General features: G+C 45.9%; 1 protein-coding gene across 1 annotated transcript; it reads right to left on the reverse strand.

The window, feature by feature from the left end:
• Positions 1–1,422: 1,422 nt before the first annotated feature.
• LOC120960218 (uncharacterized) lies at positions 1,423–21,324 on the reverse strand. Its single transcript, XM_049610768.1, has 10 exons — positions 20,857–21,324; positions 15,411–15,832; positions 13,274–13,465; positions 12,096–13,192; positions 6,678–7,142; positions 4,897–5,138; positions 3,639–3,919; positions 3,348–3,539; positions 3,027–3,175; positions 1,423–2,891 (listed from the first exon to the last, which is right to left on the reverse strand). The coding sequence occupies exons 2-10, from the start codon at positions 15,811–15,813 to the stop codon at positions 1,935–1,937; spliced, it is 3,978 nt and encodes a 1,325-aa protein (XP_049466725.1). The 5' UTR covers positions 15,814–15,832; positions 20,857–21,324; the 3' UTR covers positions 1,423–1,934.
• Between the last annotated feature and the right edge of the window lie 1,514 nt (positions 21,325–22,838).

The raw sequence follows: 22,838 nt of genomic DNA on the forward strand, positions 1-22,838 counted from the left end.
GAACAAAATTGTCGAACAGCTGGATATATTTGCTATAATAAGTTGAAACAGAAAAGAATATGACGCATGTAAGTAAACAAACCTGTACTTTTTCCAACATTCCCTATTAACACTGAGTTAAATTGTTTGTAACCATTTTTTCACTTTTTCTGAATGTTTTCCCTGAATTACACATTTTAGGCCCAAATTAGGCCCTTTCTCTATTTATGTCATGACATCATTACTTCTAACGATAATTCGTAATTAAAAAAAACTAAAAATATCATTTACTTCCATTCTTCCAGTTATGTTGGTAGTAAAATGTACGAAAGTGATAACGAATCATAACATGAAACAGCTACACTCGCAATTTGCTTTAAACTATTCTACAAAAATGTACATCAATCGATGTAGAATACTTTTTCAAATTTACAAAACATAACTCAATTCAATCAATAGTTTAATACTTTCGCAAGTAGAGTGAAAATTGTGTAAAATCTGATAAGCAGTTTATAAATTGGAGTGTATCTAGCCATTAAAAGAGATACAAATTCCTGCTTATATGACCATTTCAATATTCCCTTAATTAATAAGCTAAATATACAACTTTCCTAACAAGTTGAAAATGCATAAAAACGCAGATAAATGCAAACTCCAATACAGGGTTTTCCAAGACATTTTCGAATATAAATAAATATAATATAAGTAATAAATATAAGTTAAATAAGTAGTAAATAAATATAAGTCATTTTCCCCAACGTGCAAGATGTTATTCCACGTCGATCTGACAATTTATTTCCATCATAATAATTTTTTTTAATTTCTTCAACATGATTTTCAACACTTCAACGGGCTGCTGCCATCGTTTTTCACCGAAGTTTGCCGCATGATCGCATTACCCGTTGACAGTTGAAGTGTTGAAAATCATGCTTAAGAAATTAAAAATTATTACACTGTTTGTCGGATCAGTTTGTAATGTGAACGGCATTACAGGGTTTTCCAAGTCAGTTTCGAATGTAAACGTTGTCATTCACCGTGTGCAAAATGCTAATCCACATCAATCTGATGTTTTTATTTCCATCATCATAATTTTTAATTTCTTCAGCATGATTTTCAACACGTCTTAAGCTGGATTGAGTTTGACACAGTTCTTTGGGGATGTGTTGAAAATCATGTTTAAGAATTTAAATTCTATTTTGATGCAAATACATCATTTGACAGCTGTTGAAAAACATCTTGGAGGCGGTGAATAATTATGTGCACTTTCGAAAGTGACTTGGTGATAATAGTAACAACCCGATGGGGAAAAAATAACTAAAAACCTTTACTTACCCTGCTAACACAGGCGGGCGATGGATTTAGATAAGCATGAAAATTTATCAATATTCAATTACCTTTTAAAAGATGGATTAGATTACACAAAAAAAAAACCCAAACAAACAGTTTTGTGATAGATTCGAATTCTCTTTATCTTTGTAAACTGGGATGGATTGCATATATTTTGTTTCCCACTCGGTTTTGTTTTGTTTTGTTGTAGATATAGTAAGTAAACCTCCCGTTGTCGTCTTTAGAATGGTTTGGGCTACCGCAGAGGGTTTCGCAGGCAGTGTGGTGTGGTGTGGTCTCGTTGATATACCTCTTTATCACGCCCCTCCCTTCCCCCAACTAACGTGCCCCGTTTTAATTCGACCGGCAGCAGCTACACCGGCAGGTGGTGGTGGAGCTTCATAAGTGAAATGCGTGTCGCCTTTTTTTTTGTTCAACAATTAAAAGCGAAAAAAGGAAACAAATCGCACATAATCTTTAATGTACCGGTGCCTTATCACAGTTCATGGTTCCATTGAGTTGTTCATTTTGTGTGTGTTTTGCTTTTTAGAAGAAGTGTTTGGTTCGGTGGGGCGATGTTCGGCAGTTGCCAGTTCCGCACCTTCCCCATTTCAATGCAAAACGTTCGCTTAGGCAGCTTCGTTCGCTTTCAGCATCGTTTTCATCTCCACCTCCTGCTTGCTGTCCGGTGACGACTGCTTTTTGCCCCGGAAATGGCTTTCAATGTCTTCCAGCGTGCGGCCCTTCGTTTCCGGCAGGAAGAAGTACACGAACGCAATGCCGAGCATGGACAGGCAGCCGAACAGGATAAACACGTTCGAGTTACCGATCGTTTCCACCATCGAGGGGTAGATCTTGAGGATGATGAACGACATGGTGTAGCCGAAGAAGATCGTCAGCCCGGACGCAAAGCCACGAATCTTGGTCGGATACACTTCCGCATTCATCGAGAAGGGTAGCGTAAGGAAGCCAAGCGTCGCAGTGAAGATGAACGCCACCAGCAGCACGGTCGGGATCCAGCTAAGCGACGTTCCCTTTACCGGATGGATGGCACACACCGCCAGCCCGAACATGCAGCTCGCCATACCAAACCCAGAGAACAGGGCCGGCGGTCGGCGACCGAACTTGTCCGAAATGAACGACATCAGCACGGTGGTGACGACACGCGTCAGCCCCACAAACACCGCACTCAGGAACGGATCGATCGCAACGCCCGCCTCGATCGAAAAGCTGGCCGCGTACACGATAATGACGAAGATGCCGGTAAACTGCTGGAAAAAGAAGAACGTGCACATGATGGCGAGCGGTTTGTACACTTCCGGCTTCTTCAGCTGATCGAGCTTCGACTTTTTGCCATCCTGCGCCGACCGGAACCGGGCAATGTTGTCCTCGAGCGCCTCCAGCTCGGCCCGTATCTCCGGATGATTCTCCTCCTTGATGGCGCGCACCACCTTGAGGCAGCGTTCCGCCTTCGGCATGCGCTTCTTGCTCACCAGCCAGCTTGGGGACTCGGGCAGCGGTATGACGGTGAGCAGCGACACGACGGTAAAGATGCCGCAGATCATACAGACGAACCGCCAATCATTCTGGCAAACGGTACACGGGAATAGGAATGCACAAGAGAGGGATTAGTGAACAATTGCATTGCTATTGTGCCCGGTGCGGTTCTCAATCAATTCCGAGCGGGCTGATAAGCTCGATTGGCGTCGTACACCACCTACCTTGAACACATAGCCGAGCGTGTAGATACTAAGCATGCCGATCGCGGTACAGAAAGCGGTCAGCAGCGTGAGGCGCCCGCGAAGATTTGGATGGGCGACCTCGGCCGCGTACACCGATGCTGGAGTGCTAGATAAGCCTATCGCAATGCCTGTCCGATTGGGGTAGGGGGAAGAAGAGGCAAACAACAAAAAGCACCGTATCATTAGTGATGGCCATTATGTTTTTTTGGGGTGTCAAGAGGCAATAGATACTGCGACGGACGGCAAAGAAAGCAGATAAAACTGCCGACGGTTGTGACACACACACGCATACGTACGTACCTATAATTATACGGGCCACGATTAGCTGGATAAAGAGGGTCGCACTATCGGTGCGGCTCGCGAACGACATGATGGCCCAGGAAACGATCGATATGATGTTGATAAAGTAGAGCGTTTTTTTGCGCCCGACCTTGTCGAGCAGGTAGCCGGAAAGCAGCCCCCCGAACGGGCACATAATCGACGTGATGGATGCTGTTTTTTCAGAAAGAATAGAAACGCAACAAAAAGTGTAAATTGGTTGAGCCTTCCAAGCGCTTCCAGAAGAAAGCACGTGCTACCGCGTACACCTACCGAACCACGTGGCGTCCGATTCCGTCAGCACCACCGAGGTGGTCGAGTTCGTCAGCTCGATCATGGCGATGGACGGGAAGCCGATGCCCATGCCGGACGAGATGATCGTAATGTTGGCGACGACGGCCGTCACGATCTGCACGATGGCGGCACGGCGCGTCAGCTGCGTCAGGACGGCATGCGTGGGGCTTTTCGAGGGCGATTGCGGTTGTTTTCCGGTCAGGGCGGCCTCCACCTCGGCCGTATCTTTGCCGCTCATGGTGTGGTGTGTGTGTGATGTCCTGGGTGGATGGAGGAAGAAGAAGAAAAACAGACCGATTAGGTAAAGAATATTTTTGAAACGCGAATTCGTACGTAGTGTGCGGTTGCTAGGGTGGTTACAAGATGGTTAGTACCGATACCGGGGCTTGCTACCTGTTGTTTGCTTGTGACGGTTTAAGAAGCACACGGCCCTGGCTCTTGTTTTTAGCACATCGGAACAAAACTCCACCGAACACCACGAAACACCGAACGCGAATAAGGCAAAAGTGATGCTGTGTGCCCTGCCACACTGAGGGTTCGTTTGTGTGTGTGTGTTTTTTTTAATGAACCGATTATTCCAATCTGCGAGGTAGAGCGATTAAAGCTGGACGCAGCATAATTCGTGTGTTCCGTTTTGGGGCGCTGTTCGAAAGGGAAGCATTTCCCTCGGGTTGTTACCTTTTGCTCAAAATCAAAGGCGATAAAAATCGCCACCATAAATTGCGCGAATATATTGACGAAACCGGTCCCGCGGGAATGATATTTGAGCAGAAGAAGCGCTTGCCACTGGAGCACACTTGTCTCGTTGTGCTGTTTGCCAATCAACAAGCGCAAGATACGGCGCATTCTCGTCTCTTCGTCCATCTTCTTCGCTGCTACGCTATTTCGCGCAAGATTAGGGCACCTTGGACCTCGGAGGGGAGACTTTTCGTTAATCACGCTGTCCGCTTCGGGACGGCACACGTTCCAGTTGGAACCGGTATCGAGGGTTTTGATTGCTGCTGCGGTGAATATCTTTGCCTCCCGCAAGAACCTCCTACCGGTGGGCCTGTGCGGCTTGCTGTGTTGCCTTTGAAAATAATTGACCTCAATCAATGCGCTCTGCGGGAGGGGGCTGGTTGTCGAATGGGTCGAACGGGGGCTTGTTTTGCACACGTCGGCCGTGTTTGTGCGTGTCCGTAAACATTATTGTTCCGCCCCATGCAAAGCCCCGCGTACACGGGAACCGCAAACTTACCACCCAGGCTGCTGGCGCAGGGCTTGGCTTGGCGATGTGTTTATTGCTCCGTTCAGGCTTGGCTGGTTTCCAGCAACACACACACACACACGGTCGGCGCAAAATATGGTCGGTGGATCTATTTTTCCCCGTCTGCTAATTTGTGATAGATTTAACACGTCTTTTTTGTTAATTTTCGTGTCACGTTTACTCTGCTCCTGATGAGTCAGCCGCCGGCGGCAGGGCCTACTGAGGATGATCAGCTGTCAACAAAAGCACCGAAATCGACTCACACACACACACTCAAACACACGCAGTTATACGCGTTCGTACGCGAAAGTACGAGCATAAATGTTTACCAATAATACCCCGCACGGTGCTGTTGTATGTTCCGGAAGGTTTCGTTCGCTTCTTTTTGCGTTTTGCGCGCGCTCCCCGAGAACCGTCAGTTGCGCGAAGCATGCGCAGAGAAAGCAAAACGTAACCGCGAATTGGCGGATTTGAACAATAAAAAAAAAGAAAAAGAAGGTCACACGGCGTACGGTTTTGACAGCCGCTTGGCGCTTGGTGGAGTTTGCAGCGGCCAGAACCGCATGGGGGCCGCTTTTTCAAATCGAACGCTATTGCGGTTTGGGACGATATATCGGCATTTTGAAAATTTAAAAACAATCAACGGTTTATTTGGTAAGTTTTGATTTTTAAAGCTATTTAAACAAACAAGAGTTTTCCGCACGCAAAACGTAATTGCTACGTAATACACCCCAGCACAAGCATTGCAAAGAAGGGAAAGATTTACGCAAACAGGTGGCGCTTAATAGTGGACGCAGCGGAGGACGCGACAAACAAAAACCCTCTTCTACCCAGGCTGCTAAGATGAATTATGATCAACTTCTGCAAAACGCTGCTGTGGCGCCATTATTGTTTAACACGTTTAGTCACGTGGGTGAACCAACCAGAGGTTGGTGCGCGTTGGTGCTGAAAACCCTTCAAAATTATGAGCCAATTAATAACGGTCCCAGGAACGGGTCCCTTTTCTGGAGCCGTTAGTGGAAGTTGAGGAGCACTGGAGGAGCTCTCCGCATAAGCAGTCCCATACAGAACGGGGTCTTGTATGTACGGCTACCATCCAACGTACCGGTACCGTGTAACGCGTCATAGTTGTCCACCCGAAGGTCACTCCATGCTGTTGACCCAATCTAATGCCGCAACAACAACAAGAAGACAGGGCCAGCTCTGTGTACGAATGCGAATCAATTACGTTTTATGAGCTGCGGCGGCGGGAGCGGTAGTAGGAGACAACCGTTATTAGCTTCGGTCCTCTGCAAAGCCTGAAGTGGGCAGCCGATTTAACCTTCATTGGGCCGACTCTTTTTTTTTCTTAATCGATTGGTTAGAGATGATTGGCCTCAAAATGAGACAATTGTTGAGGCGTCAAGTGTACCCAACCCTCACCTCATTTTATCTGAATTCTTGCTGAGTACTTGCTATATAAACGATGAAGTTGGGGCAAAGTTCTTTAGCGCTAGAATTAAGCCCGAATGTGTAACAGACAAACAAAAAGTATAACTTTTCCCGCTCTATTCTTCTCCGGCATCCGGCTTTTTTTGCTCTTCTTTTTTCGAACATTGTTGATAACAAAACCACTCATCATCATCATCCACATTTTGCTGCTCTTACGTCATTAGCTCAGGGCGTGCTGGGGTTTGGGGTTGTGCTTCACTATCATTAGTAGGTCGTCGCCGATGATTGTGAGGATCAGCTCTCAGCGGGCCCTGTTCGTCCATTCTTTGACTTTATTCTACCTCAAATGTAGCTTCGGCCATATTTTTCAGCTTGCTGAACTGAACCATCTTCCTTTCCAGTTCGGCCTGTGCCCATAGTATCAGCTTGAAGAGATGCTCCATCCGCGCGGAGGGTAATTCCCGATTATCCCAGAGCAGTAGTGCCTCGTTGACTGTTCGTGCGACTTGATCTCGATGCTGCTGCTCCAGTAACGTACTAAACGAACTGGACGGGTCCGTGCCACGAGTCTGTGGCAACGTCAACAGCAGTGTCATGGTACGCTCAATCTCACTTGCCACTTGCTGCGTACGTCCTGGACATTCCCATCGCACCGTTTGTGCGTAGTGGAGCGCATCTTCGACCGAACCAGCCCGTATCAGCTCGATCAGCTGGAGTTGCTGAAGGCGGAACACCATCCAACGGTCACTTTCCGCCAATCCTGGTGCGAAACTGTCCACCAAATCCATCGCTTCCAGTGCGTTGCCCTGTCGGATGGTTTCGATTATCCGGGAGCGGAAGTCTATCGAACACTCATTTACTGTTGGTGTGGTGTTGGATTCTTGGATGAATTTATCAGCCGCCTCTTTGAAACCCGCACCGATGAAATAGTTCACAATTAGTTGGTTCAGAGATTCCTTCATCGGTGGATATCCTTGAAGCCGTTTGTTCCACTCTTCCACTGATGGCGTCTCAGGTTTCGGTTTGGTTGGATTCATTTTTTGAGGTTCTTCTCTCTCTGGATATCACTGTTTTTAGGGGACAATCTAATAATTTTCTAATTGACAGCAGATGTGTTTTGTAGCAAAGAACCCCTTTTCCCTGAAAGCGATCGAAGAAATGTCCAACAACCTTCCAACGGCTACTAGACACGCCGGAAAGCGAAATCGTCTACCCAACGGGCTGGGCGAGAAATTGTTAACACGTTTTTAACTTCCTTTTTTTGGTTTTGGCTAATGCATCACTTTCACTTTTATATTTCCCGTTTGTTCCCGCGCGGTTACTTCCCTGACTGGCTTCAAAAAATTCACTCGCCAAAGTGCTGAAATGCACAGACATTTTCCGAAACAAGACTGAGGGACCCACGAAATACACACGATCGAGTTGCCCTTGACCGAAACTACGGGCGACCGGCCGAACATTCTTGTGGTGACACTGGCGGATGCGCATCTGCTATTAATAACCGGGACGGTCAAACAGCACTTGCGATTCGGTTGCTGTTTTTCTTTTACAACGATTAACATTTTTTACATTAGATTTTACATACTAAATCTCTGTTTCTGTATCAAACTTGTTTTTTTTCGTTTTTTTCTTCCTGTTGCCAGGTTCGATGTTTTCGCGAGCTCGTCTCGTTCTTGTCGCCTTGCGCCGAAAGCGAAGGCGGATTTTGCACATCGGGTACAACACTCTCTGGGGCAACGCATTGTGCGGAGGTTTATCAAAACAGTGAGCAGAAGTACTTAACACCACACCGAACCCCCAACCATCTCACCCCTTCTTCAGCCCGCACACCGGGTTACACTTACGCTTCGAGAGAGAGAGAGAGAGGGACACAGCACGCAAAAAACTTTCTGCGTTGATTTCGAACCACGCGACGGTCAGTTCGGCGATTTGGCAACTGCTCGGCTCACTATCTCGGTTGCGTGCGCGCCCTACACGGGGAGCGATCAAACACTAAAGTTCGTTCGCATCATCCGGCTAGACTAAATACGCGGCATTATCATCCGCGTGTGTTGTGCGCGCGCTCGGTCGCGCACTCGATTCCCGAAGCACCGAAACGCACGCTATAGTGATGGGTTATCTGGAATCGTTGCCGAGCATTGCTACTCCGATTCCGATTCCGGCTAAATATAATCGACGATTCCGCCCGGAGCTGTTGGGAACCATCCGGAACCGTGCAGAGCCGCTAGTCGGCAGCCGGAGCCGTAGGAGGAGCCGTTCGGGGCCGACCGGATCCGCGGGTATAGCAGTCGAAAGTTTTCTGAAGCACTTCAACTATAAGCGGTATAAGTGATACAATGTACAGGCGGTCCCCGAGATACACGGTATCTCTTATACGCGGATTCGGAGATACGCGGTTTACTAAATTTGACAATTCTTTGAGCAAATTGTACTGATTTGACACATCAATTGCAAATTGCCAAATAATTTCCGTTTTGATCGAATGTTCAAAACTATTTCAAAAGGTTTAGAACAGTTATATTCAGTCAGAATCATATCAAATAATTCATAAAGTAACTAAAACCGCCCCCTACTTGCAAAATTACACGAAAATTTGTGATATTTTAGCTGGAAATCACGAGATTCGACTTACGCGGAAATTCGAGATACGCGGTATTTTGCGGCCGTTTTCGGTCCCCATTAACCGTGTATCTCGGGGACCGCCTGTAATACAGTCTTTAACCCCGAGTTACGCGGATAATGCGTTCCAGGGACATTCGCGTAACTCGTAACTCGAATTTCCGCGTAAGTCAAATCTCGTGATTTTCAGCCAAAATATCACTAGTTTTTGTGTAATTTTGCAAGTAGGAGGTGGTTTTAGGCACTTAATTCATTATTAGATATAACTTTGACTAGTATTTGACTATTGATGTATGAAATCAGTACAATTTGTTCAAATTGTTTGTACAATTTGTTGAGCTCGGTCGACGGTGTTGCGACTAAAGCTAAGTTACACGCGCAATAATCACAAATATCGCGAGAATACATAAAATTATTTAAAACCAGAATCCGTCGTTATCCTGGTCACGGCACCAATGTTCAATCTTACGATTTCGGGCAATGTTCTTACGCGTTTCGGTGTTATTTTTTCTAGCGTTTTATATTTAACGGGTGTTGTTTCTCGTATTGTACAATTAGAAGAGATTTATTTCACGGAATGCACTTATACTTATAAACTAATCGATCGTGCCTGAAAGTTCCGAACTTAACGAATGATTTTCATGTTTCGTTAAACACGAATCAACTGACAGGGCTTCCGTGCCTGAGCCTGAACAAACTGTTAAATTTAGAAAACCGCATATCTTCGAATCCGCGTATAAGAGGTACTGTGTATCTCGGAGACTACCTGTATTCAGCGATTTCAAACTTTTAGCAAAACTGCAGTTTATTTAGAATTTGGCAATTGTTCGAGGAAATTGTACCAATTCGACGTATGAACTGTCAGAACTAAAAATTTGCGTAACCAGTGTTGCGTAACAAAGTGTATTAAATACAGAGGTCGATGTATAGCTCGATTTTGGTTCACCATTTTCAAAGCTTGTTTTTGACAGTTAGATGAAAAAGTGTTCACAAACGATTCCACACAACCAAGCACTTTTTAGGGCCAATTGTGCATTTTCTGCACAAAACCTAGTGTAACTATACATTTCCTTCTCATGTACGTGGCATGGAGTAGTTTTTTCCGTAATTCATCACTTAAAAACGACCACAATCATGATTCTAGCCTCTTAGCTTTTGTCCTCCTGAGCTGCACATGAGCTGGACCCAATTTTGGGCACTGTTCTTGTTAAAATCGCTAATTGCACTATAATTCTATCTTTTTTATATTCGTCAACTTTTTTAAGTACAAAATTATGAACAAACGTTGTAAAATTTACTGGAAATGCATTCGGACCACAGCTAAAACCTCAATGCATGCTACGATGAAACTATTGAAGCTTTTTCATCTAACTGTCAAAACTGTCCCACGCTTTTTGATCAAATGTTCTGGATGACTGGACCTCTGTATTATATAGACTTTTATATAGACTTTGATTGATGTGTTGCACCTACCTTCCGGAACCGCTCCCGATTTTGCCGCAGTCTTTCGGACGCTATTCCTATTTTTTGTTGGATTTACCCATCACTAACGCACACACGAATGGCCGCAGCTGGCCGTGTGTGGCTTCGTGCGCCGGCGGGGACACACACACGATCGAGCCCCGGTTCTCACCATCACCAGCAACGGGGCGCACAAAACTGTGAGTGTGTGTATGCGGTTTTTTTTCTTCTTCTCTCTGTTCCCTCTATCATCACCATCCGTGCCCGGATGAATGAATGTTAGTGACGGCACGGCAGAATTGCGTGCGTGTGTTTGACACCCGGGCGAGGGTTGGCGGCAAAACAAACATTCAAACGGGCGCCCAAAGCACGTGCTACGCGCGTTCGCTCAGGGCAGCATAGTTGCGCCCGGGGATCCGCTAATGTTGACCATCCTTGAACTTGATGGATTTATGGAGCGGAGAAGCAGGAGCACGGAGCCACACAGTCACACACACGGAAGCTTTTTTGCCCTGTGTCATGTCGTAATACGCATATTTTGCGGTGTAAAATGTTTGAAGTTGATGCCGGTAGCACACTGCCAATGTGAGCCAGACTATACTTCATTCATACTTCATCGGAGGCGGCTCAATCACAGAGGGATGGGTGGGACGGGAGATTAAATGGCATATGGCTAATTACAATAATTACGGTCATATCGGGGAGGGCACAGTGATTAAACCACTCGTCACTTTGTCAGCGACGATAATAATGCCTTATCGTGTATGGTTCGGTACAATTAGCGAGCATAAATTCAGTAGCTCCCCGAGCTACGCCCGCTGCCTGCGGGTTGGGTTGGGTTGGGTAATTTATTGTACTAATTAAACGATTAAACGAGTTACAGGGTTTTTTTAATCTTCTCATTCTTTATTTGCTCTCTATATCTCAATCATACACACTCGGTCGGTGATGCTGGTAAAGGAGTTGATGGGAACTAAACAGTCCTATTCCGTCGACAAGATATGGAAGTTTGTGTGTTTGTGTGTTTCTATTTCCTTTATCGGACACTATTAATGCTATATTAAACTATCAAAAACGTATGCGTTGAGATACTATTGACCACACATAGTACTATTTCTAGGGTTAAGGGGGTAGAGGTGGACATTTAAGTTTTCCTTGACGGATCACAGATCTATCGTTGATCACAGAGCGCGGGCTAAATTAATATTAACGATCTACTTCTCTTACTATTTCCCAGAAGTGCCGGTTTCAATTCGAAATCCAACCGCCAAACGAGTGAACCGCCCGGCCTCTTTCTGCTATGCTATTTTGCTGAGTGTGTGCGTTTCTCCTGGCGCAAGATTAACCACAACGACGCATTCCAATTAAACCTAATCAGCGCATTCCTTCCAAATTAGGGTGTATGTGTGTATGGTAGTGTCTATGCGTGTGGCGCTTGACTCCAAACGCCACCAGCCAAAGGATGGTCACCACGGTTGCGTACTTCCAACTGATTGACATCAATTGAACCCAATAATGGTAAGCGAAACTCCTGAGCAGCAAGGGGACGCATCTGCGTAAGCCGCCGCCATCATTCTGTGGCGGCGTGCCAGTAAGCCGGCCTCTAAATTGGCGTCAACAAAAGCGCGTTCGCACGCGTTCTCGTTCGCAAGGCGCGCGTGCCACCCGAGCGTTCACACGCTCTCCGACGACAGATTGCTCACCTCGTCCTCCTCCACCTCCTGCGAGGGCGTGGAACCGTGCGACATGCCGCGGAAGTAATCCTCAATCTCCTGCAACGATTTGCCCTTCGTCTCGGGCACGATGTAGATGACGTACAGGACGCCGAGCAGCGAGACGGCACCGTAGATGAGGAACACGTTCGCACTGCCGAGCAGCTCCACCATCGTCGGGTACAGCTTGATGGTGCAGAACGACATCAGGTAGGTGAAGAACACGGTCACACCGGAGGCAGGCCCACGTACCGCTTGCGGGAACAGCTCCGCCAGCATCGAGAACGGCATGGTCAGAAAGCCGAGTGTGCTGGTAAAGATGTACGTCAGGATCAGCACGGTCGGAATCCAGTTGAGCGACTGGATCGGTGGGAAGTAGCTGCACAGTGCCAGCCCAAACATGCACACCAGCATGCCGACGCCGGAAAAGATGGACGGTGGTTTGCGGCCGAGCGTGTCCAGGATGTACGCCACCAGCATGGTCGCGACGACGCGCGTTATCCCGATCAGCACCGTGCAGAGGAACGGATCCATCGAGACGCTCGCCTCCGAGGACACCTTTGCCGCGTACACCACGATCACAAAGATGCCGGAAAACTGCTGGAAGCCGAAAAAGCCGATAATGATACCGAGCGGCTTATACACCTGCGGTTGCTTCAGCAGGCGCAGGAAGCTTTCCTGCCCGGCACGGCGCTGAGCGAGCACGTTGTCGCGCATGCGCATCAGCTCCTTCTCCACCTCGGGGATGCGCTGGCTGTACGCACCGTAGCCGCGGATCTTCTTGAGCGATCGTTCCGCTTCCTCCTCGCGATCCTTCGACATTAGCCAGGCGGGCGATTCGGGCATGAAGAGCAGCAGGGCGAGCGACAGTACGCAGATGCCGGCCGCCAGCCCAGCCACCAGCCGGAAATCGTCCGGTACGGCGTAGCCCATCGAGTAGATGAGCAGGATGCCGACGGCAATGCTGAGCGACGTTAGCACGGTTAGTCGTCCGCGCATCTTCGGCGTCGCGATTTCAGCCGAGTAGATCGAGGCCGGTGCGCTTACCAAACCGATGACAATGCCTGTTTGGAAGTGAAAGAAGGAGAGTCAGATTAGTCACAAAATGAACTTAAGTCGGCTGGGGGAAATTACACGCCACTTACCGATGATGACACGCGCGATCAGGATCTGGGTGTACATCAGATCAAAGTTGGTCGTGCTGCAGACGGCGATCAGCGCCCAGGACACGATCGAGAGTACGTTGATAAGCATGAGCGTCTTCTTGCGCCCGATGCGATCCAGCAGGTAGCCGGAAACGAGCCCGCCCAGGGGGCACGCGAACGAGCTGATGGATGCTGTAATGAGAGAGTAAAGCAAAGATAGTTGTTTGTTTGTTATAGCTTGTTGGGTGTAAACTGTTTGCAGTGGCTGCGTACGATCTTATCTAACGACGGCAGACGTTGCATTCGTTCTCTTTTTTGTGGTGTGCTACGTCTCCATTGTCCATTGACCCGACCGGGGTAAATTGTACGCTTTTATTTGTAAATAACTTTTGATTGTATTTAACTATTATCAGCTTGGAAATTACTATGTAAATTACTAGGAAAATTAGGATTTTTACTTTTTTGGTGTACAAGAACTCTTTTCAATTTTGCTTATGTATATATCCTAGATTTTAATTTCCGTAATAACATCTATACATCTAAACCTTATATAGGCTCTATTGTACTATTTCAATCTAATCTTCTATTTATTCCTATATTTTGCAAACACGTTGAATAATTTTATCCTTATCTAAATTATTTGATTTAAATTGTCCTTATTGTTTCATGTTTTACTCTACTTTAAAGTTGTCTTTTTTATTTATTTGTTCGGCACATTGCTGATTTCTCTAGATTTGTTGGCTCCAATTAATAAGAACATACGTTATCTGTTTTGTTAACGATAAGAGGTTGCGAAAAATGAACTTTGCGGTGTTTCCGTTATTTTTCTTGCATTAAAATGGCTGTTTTCCTATCAAATTATTCTCTTTCAATCATATGTATTTCTAATTCCCTGATAATTTCGAGAAAAACACATTAGACAAATACTGGAATATTATTTTTAAAAAATGATTGAGTTTAATTTGATTGAAAAATATGTTTATCCGTTGTAACTTCCTATCGCCTGTCATTTGATGTATTTGTAATTATATATCTAATTTGAAGCTGTTTTTTTACAAATATTATCAAAATTCCAAATTTTCAATTACATCATACATATCTTTTTCCTCTTCCTCTTCTTCTTCTTCTTCCTCTTCTTCTTCTTCTTCTTCTTCTTCTCCTTCTTCTTCTTCTTCTCCTTCTTCTTCTTCCTCTTCTTCCTCTTCTTCTTCTTCTTCTTCTTCTTCTCGAGGTCGATTCGACCTTCGATCAAAGGCCATATGAGCATAAATATCAAATATCGTGAAAGAGATCGTGAAATATTGTTTAATGATGATATACACATTAAATTATAGATCATTAGATACCAAACCAAAGGTATGATCTAGACCAGGGGTCTCCAAACTACGGCCCGCGGGCCGCATGCGGCCCTCGAGAGCCTATTATGCGGCCCGTGGCAACTTTGTGAAGGTTGAAATAAGTAGAAAATTTTTGTGACTATTTCTAAAGAAAATGTAATTGTTGCTTTTTAGCGACGTAGACCAAGCTTAAATAATAGAAAGCAATAGGAGTTTTGTATATTATGCTAGTATTTTCTTATAAAGATAAAATTTGAACGTTCGTATTACCTACAGGCAACGAAAAAATGGCCCTCAACACCATTATATGTGAAGCAATGCGGCCCGCGAACTGAAAAGTTTGGAGACCCCTGATCTAGACCTATCTGATCTATGACCGAATGATCAATTTGCAAATGAACAATTCAAACAGTTTTAAACAGTTTTCTTTTATTCCGGAGGAACGGCGAAAATTCAAACCGTGTATCATAAGATTCTACATTCATTTAAAATAAACTTCTTGAAGAGTTTTATAATTATAATAGGAGATGCAAATATGAGTTTCATGCCCTCACTCGTAGAGATGGAACCCTTTCTAAGTCATCGAATTAACCATCATGCCACAACTCGAAACACGCCTATCCTGCTCACTTGGTCTTGTGATATTTTTGGACATTTTGACAAGAATGCTTAATTGACAATGCGATTGATGAATAAGTCCTTCAACGATTGCCAAAAATTGATTCGTTTGCTCTTCTCCACGCAATTGATTTGTTTCAATCAAGACGCCCAAAACAAAAAAACAAAAAAACCATGCTTACCGAACCATGATGCCTGGCTGGAGTTCATACGCATCGGATTGTCCTCGCTGGTAAGCGCGTGCAGCGTAATGGCCGAATATCCCAGCCCCATACCGGACGACAGTACGGTCAGGTTCGCCAGTATGCTCATGATCAGCTGCATGCGGGCCCCGTTCGTGTGCGCTTCCTGCGTCAGTATCGTCGTGGCCATCGTGGTCCTTCCATACACCGGCACGTCCTGCGCCCTTTCCACGTCCGGTTTCCATTGCTTTTCGCTTATGAGCGAAATGAAGCTCGGCTGAATGTAGTGCAGATTGGAGGGGGCGGTCAGCTGCTCGCGTTCCTCCTCCTCCACAGTGGATGCTAGATCGGCCCGATCCTCTTCCGGCTGCCGTTGCTGGGTGATTTTCGTTCCGTTGCCCATTATCTCGCTCTGTGGGTCACTGTGCAAAAAAACAAAAAAACACATTGAAAACAAAGAATAATGTGGGGGAAAGATTACATCAGCTCACGCACTGGCTTCGTCACCACGTTTGTGACCGTGTGAGTTTTCTGTCATCTAAACGAAGTCCCTCATCCCACCCTCCCTGATGGGAATAGGGAAGCTGGGGCCAAGACTTCCCTTATCGCGTTATCAACCGTGGGTGATCGATGCTGAATGAGGCACAAACAACAAATGGGAGATTTGCATGGGACAGCACAACCCCCCCGGCGGGGCTTGTCCCTGTTGTGACCAATAACATAACACAATAAAAATAATCGATCAACAAACCAATGATAATGTATGGTGCGATTGGCGATGATGATGATGATGGTGATGGTGTTGTAGGAATCTCGCGATTCTCTGTCCTGATAACGGGGTCCGGGGACAGCCAGCGCACAGCCTGCGCTCGAGAGGTGTGGTCCCCGAAGGCAATCTGAAGTTCCCAGTGGGGTGAAGGTGTGAGGTGAGGGAGAAGGAGCTATGTAAACATGGCACAAGTGCCTGCTGCCTCCACCCCTTTCGGTGGAGGCATAGCGGCAATCACAAAAAACACCGCGGGGCGATAATGGATTGTTACCGTGCGCAGTTGATGAACGGTAATCAACGCCAATCGGCATTAATGAGGTGCCCATCATGCGGTCGCGCATGATGGTGAGTGCCGTTTAGTGCATATGACGCTGCTGCGATTGCAGTTAACCAGGGCACATGGAGATGCAATGCATCCTGGAGCGTAGCGGGAGAGCGTGAGAAGTCGCAGAGGGAATAACATTTGCATGTGCGCACGATCGCATGTGGTGGACTGCTGTTGGACATTGGTTGGCGTTGGAGTTGTTTCTTCAAATAGGAATAGGATGCACTTTGGCATTAAGATGGATTTCAAGAGACTGCTCGCTTAAACGTATTCATACAAAGAGCTTAAAAAACTAGAAATTCCAGCCATAAATTCTCCCAAACTCCCAATCGGAACTCAACGCAGATCATCGTAGACTTCAAAATGACGTGGACGGCGGAATTCCGGACATTCGATTCTCTGGACTTTGGTACATCGATAGCACTTATCTTACCAGGTAGATTAAAATGCAATTATTCGTTCCACTGATTGTGTGTGTATGTGTGTGATGTGAACCGTAGAAGCATTCCACATTCCCCAAGCAAAGCTTTTTAATCTCACTTCCCTCATGGTTTCTTCATCGTTTTGAAACATTGATCTTCGTGCCCTCTTCGTCTCGAGGACTATTCAATTTTTTTTGGTTAACTGTTGCCCCCTCATCTTATATTTGTTTATATTTACAGTAAGACATGCAATCGTGTTTCATCATCTAATCATCAAAATGCTGCTTGCGGCTGACTCCACAATCCCCCAAAAGGGCAAAAACGTGGCCGATGATCCTGTTACAACACCAGCTTGAAATCAGCTGAGCTCAGGGGCCGCGTCTTCGCGTGTGGTGATAATGACCTGATAGGTTGGCCGTAGCGCACCACCGGGTATGTAGTACATCAGATAGGATTCAGCGGGTAATTCTACAGACAGTTTGCAGCCGGCCTTTGCTGGCTGAGCTAAATTTCTTCCAACTGATCCGAAACCTGCTCTCTATCAGCAGCTGCCTCTATCAGTGTATTAATTTATGGACCTAACTAATTGGCTGGCTAAAAAAAAGGGAACAAAAGAGCGTTCACAACACAAAAGATCAACGAGGTGATCTTGCACTCACGTAGGAGTTGCATGGAAACAGAATATGTTATTTTGGTCGGAAGGAAGATCTCTTACAAAAAATGGCTCTGACCGGTGCTCTTCATCTCCTTACGACTAGATTGTTTCGAAAATGTTGGCTGGAGTCCCATCCAGAAGGCTGGTGGGCTACAATAAGCAACGAGAGCACTTACATGAAAGATCAACAAGCGTGATCTTGCGCTCACGCAGCAATTTCATGGAAACAGAGGATGTTATTTTGTTTCTGGAAGGAAGATTTCTTACACAAAATGGCTCTGATCGATGCTCTTCATCTCCTTACGACTAGATTGTTTCGAAAATGTTGGCTGGAGTCCCATCCAGAAGGCTGGTGGGCTAAAACAAGCAACGAGAGCGCTTACATGAAAGATCAACAAGCGTGATCTTGCGCTCACGCAGCAATTTCGTGGAAACAGATGATCTTCTATGATTTGGAAGTACGATCGCTCCCGAACACGATTCATACCAGTGCTCTCCATGTCCTAACGGCACTGTACACTGTCTCGAAACAGTTCCGAAAGGAATTCCTTCCAGAAGGTAGATTGCGTCAAAAATGACGTCGTATTTCCTGATAGCTTAATCATCGCACACCGTTTCCATACGCAAAATCCATCAGGCATCCTGTGCCTGCTTCTCTGGCTGCAAAAGGTTAAAGACATCACCGGCCAGCCGTAATCTCCACCAGCATTGTTCTCGCCGGTTCTAATGCCCCATCCTCGAGGGATCGCGGAATGCATGCGCGTCGTAGTTCTTTCTCTCTCTCTCTCTCACTCTCTCTAATCCGTTCCACCTATGCCGCCAGGACGCGGACTTAGAACTCTCCCGGAACCCAACGGGGAGAACTTTCCAGAACCTTGCCGCTTTCGTAGGTCGAACTTTCGAGAAGGACTTTTTTGCCACGCGCAAGCGTGTTGTACCGTAAACAAACCGTGTTTCTGGAACTGGCATGCGCATCAGACCAACCAACCCAAAAAAAAAAAAGGCAAAGACGCGTTCCAGTGCGATTGATTAGCGGGATGCGATGCGTGAATGCCAAGGCCGTAAAAGGCGGCGCTGGGCGCGACCGGGATAAGGAACACGGAACATCTCACGGAACACAGAGGATCTGGACGGAAAAAGGTACACTAATGGCAGGGCCCGGTGCTGTTATCAGGAGAATGCCGACTACGGGTTCTGCCGTGGCTTCCTTTTACGCCATTAGTTAACATTATGAAATAGTACTTATCTACTATTTCGGGAGTGATGTCTGGGGTCTTATTGTACTTCTTTTTGTTCATACTTTTGCTTTGTTTTGTCGCGGATGAGTTCTCCCGTGTCATCGTCCCCCGAGCTTGAGGCCCAGCTGTGTGATGTCCCTGTGATCAGAAACGTAAACAGAGCGCCCACCACAATGGAGCGGAAGAGGCAAGAAAAAGTAAGGCCCCGTCCACATCAAATTAAAGCATTCAACCATGCCAAGCAAAGCACAAACAAACAGGCTGACGTTATAAATCAGAAAAATAACGTAAATCTCGGAAGACAAACCCCGGGGATGGGAGTGTGTCTGTCTGTCTGTCTGGTACGGACCGGGTTCTGAGTGCGTGCTGTAAATTAGTGGATACGGGTGGATCACGTGAAAGATATGGATCACACAAGGTCGCTGTGGTAGTAACGTTTGGGTAATCCTTAATCTCATACAGTGATTAACGGCTTAACTCGGACGCCTAATTTTTGTTCCTTACATTATACCAAATGAGTGCTAATTTTGCTGTTTTTTGGATATTTTCTTAAATTGTGTGTCTTGACATATCGATGGGGATACTACTTTGGTATTTTGGTACAAAAAAAGCATTCATAAACTAGTGGAATTTGTGGCATTGGCGTTATTAACTTAGGTTACTTTATTCGCACTAGAACTACCAATACAGTTTGACGAATTGACTAGATTTATCCAATTTCAGCATCACATTCTCAATTATTAGTTAGCTTGATGACTGTCGGACCTTTAAGATATTGAAATCATGATTTTTGGCAGAAGTATAGTTGAAGACAGTCCTCAGGGATGTGTGAAGACAGTCAGCCACTTTCCCAAACTCGATCGAAGAGGAACGATAGTTGCCGTTGGCCAGATACAACGGTTGCTTTAATTTATTTCATGAGTATCCTGCTCAGTTATACGTACAATATGGCACAAATGTTCATAACACATCCAAGTAAACCACTATTTAATGCCATTTTGACAATTGCTACGATCGTTCCCGAGTTCGATCGAGTTTGCGAAGGTGGCTGAGTATGTGCATAAGTGTGTAAGTGTTACAAGGAACTATTCCGAATGCCTCAAATTCTGAATATATTTGAAAATCTAAGATGTCCGACTTTAGGGTGCCATCACTGTACATGAGTTGGGCGCATGGGATCACGAGATCATCACTACAGTAATCCGGGCTAAAGTTACGAGTAATGGGAGAATGGGCCAGCATGCCCGTCTCACCTGCAATTTGAGGCTTACTCCACGTCTTCTGGTACGTCTCGCCCGGACACTTATCGGTGAAGGTACAACACAAGTCCCAGGGTTGATAAAGTACGATAAAAAACAATAACACACACACACGAACGATATCGTGAATTTCAAAAGGGTGTGATTTTGTGGTTCATTCATTTACCAATGCCGCCTCAAGTAATTTTCATTCCGATCTCCGTTAATTGAGCGTCTTCGAAATTGAACCGGATGCTCGTGTCTGCTCAGAAGGATGTGGGATTTCAACGTTTGGAATGGAATGCTTCCAACAGGCCAAAAATATATCTTTTCCCCCCTCCGAGCGGTTGGGCTGGGACGGCTGGGCTGAGGGCCAATTTGTTGGAATGAATGCATGTCCACACATTCCCCAGATCACCTCCTCGCCCTCTCTTTTTCGATCAATCCCGGACAAGTTTATTTAAATAGTCACCAGTAGTGTGTATACACCCCCCGCTTGCCACCGCGTTCCGTTGTCTGACGAAGGTGACATTGCGGAGAAAATACGTCGCTCGATCGGTGCAGTGATCATCCCACCCAAGCAGCCCAGCACCGATCGGTTAGTAGTAGTGGGTTGCCTTAGCGCTTGCATTTCAAGATCAACCACACACACGGACACGGACACATACACCACACCGCAACTCGATGCACTTCCCAAACCCCCCCAGAAGTGAACAGGTTTTGTTTTGCTCGGGTTGTGTTTTGCCCGCTTCACTCCAAAACTAGTTACTGAAGGGCTTTTTGGGGGCTTGAAACCTACCTTCAGAAGGGTTTGCTGCATTCACTGGTCGAAACTGCTCACTAAACACGTACAGCCAAGGCAATTCGGGTACTACTACACTCAACACAGCTATCTTTTAAGTATTTTTTGTTTGTTTCGTGACTCACTTTACTCTGGTGTACTTAGACACTTCAGACTTTACTAACTTTTAGTACTGCTGGAATGGAAGTTTTTATACACAGGCACTATTTGTAGCTTCTAGTATCGCGGTGGCGGGGGTAGCACTTCGAGCTGGAAAGGAGTTGTCCACTCTGCGATGGCCTACCTCCGTTTGGGTCCCTGTCCGATCGTAGACTGTGCTCGCAACGGTCGCCGGTCCTGCCTAGTTAGTACCGCGGTGCGGGTCTGTCTGATGCGCGCACACTCCACCACCATAACTCTGCTATCGCGCAACCGTCCTCACTCGCGTCGCACACTTGGCGTGCTGTTCGACGGCACTGGTATCAGCTGCGATGGACAAGTACTCTCTGTCTCCCTATCTGCCTCTCTTTCTCAGTGAATGCTCTGCTACGTATGTGTCATCATCATGAAAACACTTGCAAAAGTGCAAATCGTTTCAGGACAACGACGACGGCGTTGATGATGAGGTTGGATTTGTTTGGCTAACGTTTAGATGAGATTAGCCACGGTCGGTGTATTTCCTGGCCGTTCTTGCTTTCTTTCTACCACCTCCTCCTCCTCCTTTTTTGTTGCAGCAATTTGTCACTTGAACAAACGCTGCATTTAAGGCGTGAAATGCTCTCTCAAACACATGACTGATCATCAGCGCACTATAAACACACAATCGCTTGTGTAAAGAGGTAATAATCATACCGTTCCAATCGCACCGCATACCTTTTTTCCGCCGCAACTGCTCTGTGATGTGAGTGGACAACTGTGCCCTGTTCTGAGGGTGTGTGTCTGCGCAGAGGGGTAATGGGGTGTGCTGTAATGTCCAAGTGTTTCTTTTTTAAAACACGACGTAGTACTTTATACACACCTTCCTGTTTTGTTGTTTTTTTAATGGACAACCGAACGTTGTCCAAAAATATTCAAACCATTTTATCTTATCCGAAACTGGACGCCCCCGCGTGGCTGTGTTTTCATTCAGGTCAAACACACTCACTTCCTCATTGTTTCATTTGGGTTGAATGATTTTGCATGTTGTCTTCGGGCGGAGGAGTGGGGCAAATGATAGGCATACTACCGAGTCGCAGGGTAGGTCGCGTCGGCAACACACCATCACCTGCGCAGATAGCATAACAATAACAAAACAGGTGATGCTGCACGGACCGCCCATTTTATCAACATGTTTCGTAGATCGTCACGTTGTTTTTCCTGGCATTCTTATCGATTGATGGGGGTTTTTTTCTAATGGAGGGAATGTCCTTATTGTTCTGTTGTTTACTGTGATCGCTGAAGTTTGTTGCTAATTGGGTCATAATTAATGGGCCTATACATTAACAGGTAACGAGCATGTTTGCGTAGCGATGAGAGCATTGAAAACACTCTGTCCCTTTATGTCGTAGCATTTGTCTTAAAAATCCATTTATGCACGTTTGAATTTAAATGATATGTTTCAAAAAGATTGAACAAACAATAAGTTAATTTCCTGTACAAGGTTAATTATTGATTTGTTCTTCAATAGTGACGGCCGTATTTTTATGTGCATTTTGGTAAGCTCAAGAGAAACAAATCGTTTTGTTTCATATTTTACTGCTGCGTATACATTTTTGGACGTGTTTGCCTACCATAACGAATAGAAATGACCCCTTCTTAATTGTAAGGCATTTTAAGGATCAATATGAGTACAGTTTTTTTGCAATAAATAAAAATAATCCGAAATTGTTGCCATTGCCGCAACAAGCACCATAGACACCGGCTTCAATCTTTAGCTTTAACGTACGTCGCACGTGGCACGTCGCGCTGATTTGAATTTAACGACAGAAATGTTAGCGCCATCTGCTGGAATCAGCTATAAG

Source organism: Anopheles coluzzii, chromosome 3, assembly GCF_943734685.1.
Source record: "Anopheles coluzzii chromosome 3, AcolN3, whole genome shotgun sequence".
In the NCBI taxonomy this organism is placed as follows: domain Eukaryota; kingdom Metazoa; phylum Arthropoda; class Insecta; order Diptera; family Culicidae; genus Anopheles; species Anopheles coluzzii.